The 9,385-nt window shown below is 41.7% G+C and overlaps 1 protein-coding gene across 1 annotated transcript; it reads left to right on the top strand.

The window, feature by feature from the left end:
* Window positions 1-2,200: 2,200 nt before the first annotated feature.
* LOC148684398 (nucleoplasmin-3-like) lies at window positions 2,201-3,642 on the top strand. Its single transcript, XM_088652701.1, has one exon. It carries the CDS (start codon window positions 2,226-2,228, stop codon window positions 2,733-2,735), a length of 510 nt encoding a protein of 169 aa, XP_088508827.1. The 5' UTR covers window positions 2,201-2,225; the 3' UTR covers window positions 2,736-3,642.
* The last annotated feature ends 5,743 nt before the right edge of the window (window positions 3,643-9,385 follow it).

Raw genomic sequence — 9,385 nt, 5'->3', positions numbered from 1 at the left:
CCTGGTTGTAGCCATTAATTCCTGAGCTGTACCAAACAAAAATAAATAAAATATTGGAATGCAGGTCAATCAGCAGCAAAGGTAACAGTCCTAGGCACCACTGTGTACACTTTGAAACACATTTACACCCTCAAATAATTATGGGTGCTGTAGTTTGCTAAGGGTTGCTTGGAATTGTAACTCTGTCAGGGGTAAACTACAGCGCCCAGAATTCTGTGAGACAAAGAATGTGCTTCAAATGTGCCTAAGTCTGAAACTCATTAATTTCCATGAACAACTTCAGCAGGCATTCTGCCAGAAAACTCTCGGAACATACAGCCTGACTCTCATTCAAGGCAAGAAAACAATTTTAAAGAATATATCTTAAAAAGAAACTCAATCAGCCACAGGAAGGCTGCATGTATACCTAGGAATAAGAGCCATTGAACTCAGTGGGACTTTCTTTTGAATATACATTTTTAGGATTGCCCTATATATCTAGGCCAGGCATCCCCAAACTGTGGCCCTCCAGATGTTTTGGCCTACAACTCCCATGATCCAGATGTTTTGGCCTACAACTCCCATGATCCCTAGCTAACAGGACCAGTGGTAGGGGGAGATGGGAATTGTAGTCCAAAACATCTGGAGGGCCAAAGTTTTGGGATGCCTGATCTAGGCCTTTTCAGGCATTCTGTTTAACATTACAGTTTGTTATTATTATTATTGGGTGGAGTGTGTGAGGAGAAAGCAGAGACCATGGTGCCAAGCTCCTCTTCCTCCAGCATTTCACTTTCTCCCTTTTCTCGTGAGTTGCAAGTCAAAGTTCTGAAGTAAGAAGCCTGTGGCTCTCCACATGATTTAGAACTCTGCATACATTGCATGAGAAGCTTCTACAAACAGAGGAAGCCTTCTCAAATCAGAAACTAGGAAGCTGCCTATATTGAGTCAGACCATTGTTCTATCTGGATCAGTAAGGTCTACACTAACTGGTAGTGACTCTCCAGGGTTTCAGATGCCCCCAGCCCTACCTGGAGATCTCAAGGACTGAACTCGAGACCTGATATGAAGTGGATGCTGTGACCACTATGCTATGATTGTTTCCTTGCTTTGTGCTAGAACTCATCGAGTGATGAAAAGAAGGAAAGTGGACACCTCAGAGGGGGATGAGACATGGCAGCCTTCCTTGTACAATGACGACTGCATGATTAACTAGAACCCCATGGAGAAGGCTTCTCTCCCTGTCACCTTCACATTGCTTTCAAATAGGTTTCATTCAGCCCTCCATTTCCTATAAATTGAATTTTGGGACTTGGTTGTATCCGTTCCACAAAGACAATGACCCACTCTTTATCAAAGGTATTAGCATACCTGCCAAGTTGCTGTCAGAGAAATAAGGGACCGGGTGCAAATAGCAGACCGGAAGTAGCGCTGCTGCCATTTTGGAACTGGGCGGAGCATGCTCAGAAGTGACTTTTGATGCTGCTTTGCTCAGTTCCAAAATGGCCGCTGCGCCAGAAGTTGCTCTGCAGCCATTTTGGAACTGGGCAAAGCAGCATCAAAAGTAGCTTCTGAGCATGCTCCATCCAGTTCCAAAATGGCCACCGCAACAGAATAAACCGGGGAAAAACAAAAAAAACCCTGTTTTTTCAGCTAGGAACAGCTGGAAAAACGGGGATTTCCCGGGGAAAACGGGAGACTTGGCAGCTATGGGTATTAGAGTTGTTTCTCTCTCCAATTTTTTGCAGTGTGAAGAAAACATTCCAGCTAGATGTTTGAGACAGAAACAGTTTGCTCCTTAGAAAAGCAGACTAGTAAGCTCTGCCCCTCCTCTTGCACTTCATATAAAACAGGCAGTAATGTTTCTAAAATATGTTGCTTGTTGGCTCAATATTTTCATTGTTCATTGTTGGCTTTCTGGGATTTTAAAGTAAGTGATCCTGCAAAAGAATTATTGTTAATGAGCTCATAACTACTTCATCTCTCTCTCTCTCTCCACCCCACTCCCGCCCCCTTTCCCTCAGCATCTAGGTATTTTTATTTGCCAGATTTGTGCCATTGCCAATATAGTCTTGTGCCTTGCACACCATGGAGAGTAACTCAATATTAAGTCACATTCTTCTCTCGCTCTCTTTATGTTCACTTCCCTTTGGTGCTATGCAATTTGCAGACTGTCTGAATTTAAAATGGCCAATGAATCTTAGAAAGTTATTGTATAGGTCCTTCCTCGCTCTCTTTCGGCGCAAGCCATGGCCTCTCTGCTGGATCTGGAGTGCATCGCGGATGGAGTCAAGCCGTCGGTTTGCACCAGCAGCTTCTTGTTCCGATGTGAGCTGAACAGCAGTACCCGATCCTACACTTTTAAAGTGTCTGACGAAGATGACTCTGATCATATCTTGGCTCTGAATATGATTTGCCTGTCAGAAGGTGCCAAGGATGAGTGCAATATTGTGGAGTTTGTGGGGCACGACTATGAGGACCAGGAGATTGTGGTGCCAGTGGCCAACCTAAAGTTGTCGTGCCAGCCTTCGCTGTGTTTGGAAGATTTCGAGCTCCAACCCCCGGTGACATTCCGCCTGCGCTCAGGATCTGGCCCTGTCCACCTTGCAGGACAACACCAAATCTTTCACAAAAAGGACCTCTCGGATGATGAGTTCAGTGAAGATGGCGAGGATTTTAGTGAGGAGGACGAGTCTGTGGAAGAGGAGGAAGGGGAGCTATCTCCTATCAAGCCAGCCAAGAAGCAACGCAGGTCTTAGCCTGACATCTCCCTGAAGGTGCCGCTGATTTTCTTCTTCCTAAAATGCAGTGCTACTAGTCTGCAGCTGAACGTCTTGAAAACCTTTCTCATATTTTCTATACTAAGCTGATGGCTGACACAAGTAACTGTTGCTATTGACTACGTGGGGGAATAGCTTGCTGTTTGGCAAATCTCCGAAGACGCCTCAAACACATTTCCCCCCTGAGAAAACTGTTGTGCCTGTTGTGCCTTCTGGTCAGATTTTTTCGGTACTTCGAAAGGCGCCCAAACTTACTGCTGCTGTTGATGTGTGTTAGGTTGTTTTCTCTGCAGGTGAGGCAATCAAGAGAGGGGCACAAGTTTTATGTTCCCTATGCATTTTACATCTTTTTAACGGACATGTTCCCTAAGGAATGAGTAATACCTGTGGAATGAAAGGTGATGTCTGTGGTTGGTTGGTTTGTTCACTTCAAAAAGCAATAAAAACATTTTAAAAGAAATGAATTATCTGCTGAGCCTCCTACTCTTGAAGCTTGTGTGCCTTAGTTCTTGGTTTTGGAGTGCCCAGACAGATTTATGCAGTGAAACCAGATCTTATTTTTAATCAAATTTTAAAACCATATATGTATTAGTTCATATTGTATTAGCCATATTCTAAATGCCATTATTGTAAAGTGTTTTTAAAATGATTGCTTCCAACTGTACTCTGTGCCAGGGAGAAGGAACAGAACCTGTGTTCTGTTCCTGTTTGTTGTTTCATCTCATCCTTTATAGGTCAAGAGCGGTGCGTGAATTAGTAATAAGGCATGGATTATAGCTGCATTTGAGACTTGTGGACATAATTGTTTTCACACTTTGCCATCTCTTCTAACAAGTTTTGCTTTTTTGGAATAAATGTTTTTGCAATAAAAAAAAAAAGAAAGAAAGTTATTGTATACAGTGCAGCAGACAAAAAAGTAGTTTAAATCAATGAAGCGCATTGTATCTTGGCTTTATGACTAAATCATTTAGGACATGGGTTATGATCGAAGGCAAAAAGAGGGGGAGTTGGGGAGAGAGGTATAGATTCCAGCCATTTTCTTTTGTTTCATGTTAGATGGCTATTACGAATGGTGACCTTTCTGCTGCAGTTATTGTTATTATGACTAAATGATGCCGTAACTTGAATGCTAGGAAGTCTTGAGGCTGTTCTTTGTCTTCTTCCCTTCTGATTTTCAAAGTGTTATCCATTGTAGTTAGGATCCTGAGAAATGGGTGTGTTGGAACTTGGCTGATATTTTTAATTGTCCTTGAAGGCTCTACAGCAATTCATGGTGAAATTGTTAAACTAGGAATACACATTTCTGTCTGCACACACACATAGATGGAACTTTCTGAGGTTTCTCTGTTTGGTTTTCTCAATTTATAAATCAATTCTATGGGAACTGTAAGGTAGCCTTCCTAATGTTCACCCAGGTTGAGGGTAAGATGGAGATAGTAGCCAGGTATCTTCTACAAGACACATTTGTGAATGTAATAGAACAGTATTTTAATTGTTAGATGCGGATTCTGCTGAGTGGTTTCATTGCACTGAACCTTCCAGAATTTTGTCTATATGCCAATAAATGTTGGGGATTGATTGAAATCAATTCTATGAACATTTGCTAGGAAGTAGGTCCCACAGTATTCAGTGGAGTTTACATTGTAGTAAGCATACCACAATATTCAGTTTTGCCCCTGATTCATTTGCTTTGGAAATTCAGTCCAGGGAACTTTGGAGGTTGCCTGATTTGGTTCACTATTCACTATTATAGGAAATCAACAAGAGTCTATAACTTTTTTCCTTACTAAAAAAGAATGAGCAAAACTGAATTGACAGGATCATATGTATGTGGGTACGTATGTGGCATACAGACAGAAAGATGTTAATGTCCAGCATTCTTTTCAACCAAGCACCAAGAGCAGAATCCATAGGAATCACAGTACAGTTGAGAACAATGTGATATATTATCTCAGCATCCTTTCCATAAAGCACTGTGACTGAAGAGCCCCGGAAAAATCTGACACAAAGGGTGGCATGAGTAAAGCTCCATATGAAAAGCTTGTTTTTCCTCTGCCAGACTTGGACTAGGCCCGCCTACAGTAGCCCCATTCCTGAAAAGAGTTTGGAACAGAAGTACTAGAAGTAACTTACACTCGCTTCATTCTGCTGGATTCCTATACTTAGGATTGCTCTGTAAACTACACTTTCCACAGGGATGTGCTCAGGCAAGCATTCACTTGGTGCCCCGGACAATCATATTTACAATCATATTTATTAAGATTGCCCTGGACAATCATATTTACAATCATATTTATTAAGAATTTCCTTTTCCTTTCAGACAAAGAAACTGCTGATAGTTTGCATTGACAGAGTCTTTATTTGATTGCTGTAAACTAACAATGTAAGAATTAAGCAATCCCATAGTTCAAGATGTGGTCAAAGGTTATTAACTAAAAATCTAGACCTGCTCACAGAGAAGTACTGAGAGCTCAAGCTGAAAAGAATCAGGGCCTTTACAAGTGTGTGTGTGTGTGTGTGTGTGTGTGATAGTTGGTATCTTTGAATTTCATTTATTTTTATTTAAAAAAACAAACTTGAGAACACTAAGCTTCAGTTGCTAGGGTTCGTTTCCAAAGCTTGTGTTGGAACATTATATTTCTTTTGAAGATACTTCAATTTCAACTTTTGCAAATAATTCAGAAGAAGAGATTTTGGTTTGAAGTCTTTTTTTTTCCAGGAGACCCAAAGCTGTTCTGTTTTCTAAGAGCTTGAACTCAAAAATAAGGTTTAGAATAAATCTCCAACCCCTGTACAGGCAGAAGTGGGCAAAATTGCTATTTACATAGTAATTTTGCACAAAGAACATATCGCAACAGGTAGTGCATTTCTACAACCTTGTCAAACCAAGGGCATTTGCTTCCATTCATTGCTGGATCCCCTGCAATGGTGTTTGCATGGTGATATTTCATAAATGTTAAAAGACTTCCTGGGAAGAAACAACTGAGATACAAATCCCTGGATAAATATTACATGACAGCATGCTATCTAGGCTTTTAATAGTGAAGAGGACAGCTAAAGAATATAATCACACCAAGATGCCAGAAAAGACTCATAGTTATCAAATGGTAGTCCTATTTAGAGGACTGTGATCAAACTACATCCCTCCCCCGCCTCCCCAGTTCAGTTCAGTTTTCACTTTCCATAGAACTGTTGTTGTCTTGATAGGGCATGTGCATTTATCTCTCTCCCTGTTTATCTATTTCGACAACTGTGCCCAAAATATTATGGTAATAGCTGTCTGAAACCAATAATTGCTGTGGACAGACCTATGACTGTGAATTTGTCTAATTCCGCCCCCCCCCATAGCTTTGAACATTTGAGGTACAGTGGTACCTCAGGTTACAAACACCTTGGGTTACAAGCACTTCGGGTTATAGACTCCGCTAACTCAGAAATATTACCTTAAGTTAAGAACATTGCCCCAGGATGAGAACAGAAATCGCGCCCTGGCAGCGCGGCAGCAGCAGGAGGCCCCATTAATCTGAGGTACCTCAGGTTAAGAACGGTTTCAGTTAAGAACAGACCTCTGGAATGAATTAAGTTTGTAACCAGACGTAACAGTGTACCATATTCTAAAACATTTACAACATATGCAGTATTTTCCTTCCCCAACCCATCCAACCTTTTCATATAAAACCACAGCCACCCTCAAATGCCTTTCCATTCTCCCAAAGTCCCAGTCTCCAGATGCTCAGATCTCAAAAGACACTTTTAAATAAATAAATAAAGTGGAGCAAAAGAAAAGAACAGGGGGGGGGAGGAAACGGGGGGCGTTTTCTAAATTAATCTTTACAGGTCCCCAAAATAATCAGAAACTCCACACAGCTTTTTCAATCCCCAAAGAGGGATTGTCAATCTTCTTGTTCCATATGCCACTGCTTCATTGGCTGCAAAGGTCAAGAAGTCACAAGGCTAGCAATCCGCATTTCTGCAAGATCAGTGCCTTTGCAACTAGTGCTGCCTTTTGAAACAGGCTACTTAATTCATGTTTAGGGCCCTTCCAGGTAAATCATTTGTAGCACTGGAGTTGCTGTTTCCCTCTAAGTTTTTTTCCTGCGTGTCATTATCATGCCATCACTATTTTGGAATATTTCAGTAATCAAAACACTTTTTCTTCTACTGCAACCCTCCCCGCCCCCAATGACATTTGTGAAACATCTCGAATACCTACACAATATTTTCATTGTGTGGAAGGTTTGCAATTTTATGAATTTTGTGTGGTGTTTTGGATGTGTAGTTTCAGCAGCTTCAAATCCATCTCCCCTGAGTCAACATATGGCAACAGGATCAAGACTGCAAAGTTCAGCCCATCATCTTACTTAGACATGTTTGGCATTGGTTGCCCAATACAAAATCCCTGAGAGTTGGGTACCTTGCAGGCCCAGGAACAGTGGATTCAAGGACGGAAAGCTACTGAATACAACTCATGTAGTAATAAGGCACATGACAAAAAATATGGGATTAAACAGGCCACAACTTTATCAATTGCAGATGTTAGCAGGTTTTGGCACAGGCATGGCATTAGATATGTATCCTGAAGTCAACCTGTCCGAGTCCTGCCAGTTGATGATCAGCAGGGTTGGCCAAGATTGTGGGTCACCCTATGACATGCTTCAATTCCAGACAACTCCCATGATCACCATTTGGGGCTTCTATGGCCAATCAGCCCTTGAGCTGGGCATCTGGACAAAAAAAACTCCTCCCCCAGGCTTCCTTTAAAGGGGTACCCTGATACAGTACCATGGTGTATGTGTATGGGAGCATCCCTCACTATCTTAGACTCAGGAACCATCCCCAATGCCTTAGCCAAAATCAAGTGGTGACAATTGCTATGAGGTAGACAAAATCTCCAGACAGGACAGTTGACCTGAAGGGAAATTCCTCTCTGCACCCCCCGCCCAAGCTGTCAAAGCACTTCCATAGCAAGACACACTGAAGCTAGCCCACTTGCACCTGTGCAGTTACCAAACACACAGAAAAGGGAAGGGAGAGTGGGAATCTAAAAGAGAACTTAGACCAAGACATGGGTGCGCCTGGTTTATATTTCCTGGGAACAGATCTGAGGGAAGACTGCAATACAAACTCTCCCTTCTAGTTCCCTCCGCAAGCCATGCCCACACCTGCTGCCCACAAGAAAGTCCCCAGAAGCCAGCACAGCCAGTGAAGGCGAAAGAACCCCTGCCCATGCCAGGTAAGCAGGCCTTCTTGGCCACTGTTTGTAATGGGTTGACTCTAGAGGGGATCCCTCTAATGAAGGACATTTCTCTATCAGACAAAAATTGTTTGTATGATGTACGAAGATGCTCCAATGGAGGAAAGCCAGAGCCAACCCAATATTTTGGAAGTGGCAATTTCTAGATGCATGCGTCATTCATTATTGAACACAATACCTGCACATCTGTGGTTGGATATCTGAACAATAGTACCAAATATATCCAAAGAAGCCTTTCCTCCTAAAAGGAAATTTGGCATGAGTGAAGAACCTATAATATGTTTGAGTGGGTTATTAATGACTACTACTACTTCTTCTTCGGTTGCAGTTACTGCTTTTTTAAATAAAAAAAATCCTTGTTTCTCTTTGGATGGATCCACTTGTACACCCTTAGGCCAGAGACACCAACTGTGCATGTTTCTCACAACCTTGGAGGCATGTACATTTGATCCGACATGAAAAGAGAAGCATGCCTTTATTGATGTATAATAGTTCTCTTTTTATAAGACATTCTTGGACGAGTGATAACAACAGCAGTAGTTATAGAAGAATCAATACTGGGCAAGAGAAAAAAGGTTGAACTGCAGGCACTCTGAGGGAAGAGTGACAAGGTTTTGTTGACAAAAGAGCTCTCACCTTGAGTGATGAAAGCATTTAACAAAAATATGAAAACAATGACAGAATAATAAGACTTGGGTCGGGGCGGGTGAACCAGTCCATTTTGGTTTCTCGTTTTTCTCACGTTAAATTAAGTTCTCTACATTTCCACATCAGCTTGGACTTTTTTAAAGGGAAAAGAAAAGAGATCATCTGCATTTCTTTGCGTGTGAATTTATCATAATCCACACATTTGTTGGTATGCAGTTTTGTCAGATATGCACATTTTGGCAGACAACCTTCCCCAGTATAATGCATTTTTTTCTTACATTGGGTTCCCAGATTCTCCTAGTCTACATATTTTAGTATGCGTCACTTGGCTGGTGAACCTCACTGAAAAAAAGAAGTGCAAATATTGAAGGATGTCTGCTTTTCAGTATACATATGTAACATTTTAGAATGTGCAAATTGGATGGGTTTCCCTTTAAATGTGAACCGAAGGCACTTTCTCCCTCATCTCCAGATCTGGGTTACACTGCACAGGGTAAAATAGCTTTCGTTCAAATTGCCCAGTTTTGCTAGTTTACATTTGACACTATCTGGTTTGCTCTAAGTGCTGCACAAACAGGCTTCCATATGCATAGTGAGACACCCTCCTAATCATCTCCCATCTGTATTCCCCTTGTGCACCCCAAATATCTGCTCCAGAGGGTTCCTCACTGCTCCACTGGTGCAATAGCAGCATTGGATACAACCATGAATGAATCTGGTGTTTTTA

This window comes from Zootoca vivipara, chromosome 10 (assembly GCF_965207765.1).
Source record: "Zootoca vivipara chromosome 10, rZooViv2.hap1.1, whole genome shotgun sequence".
Classification (NCBI taxonomy): Eukaryota; Metazoa; Chordata; class Lepidosauria; order Squamata; family Lacertidae; genus Zootoca; species Zootoca vivipara.
Note: the sequence above shows the minus strand (reverse complement) of the source record. Positions and strands in the feature narration are given on the sequence as shown.

Excerpts from the sequence above, each read along its gene's own strand:
- LOC148684398 (XM_088652701.1), top strand. The coding sequence starts at position 2,226 with ATGGCCTCTCTGCTGGATCTGGAGTGCATCGCGGATGGAGTCAAGCCG.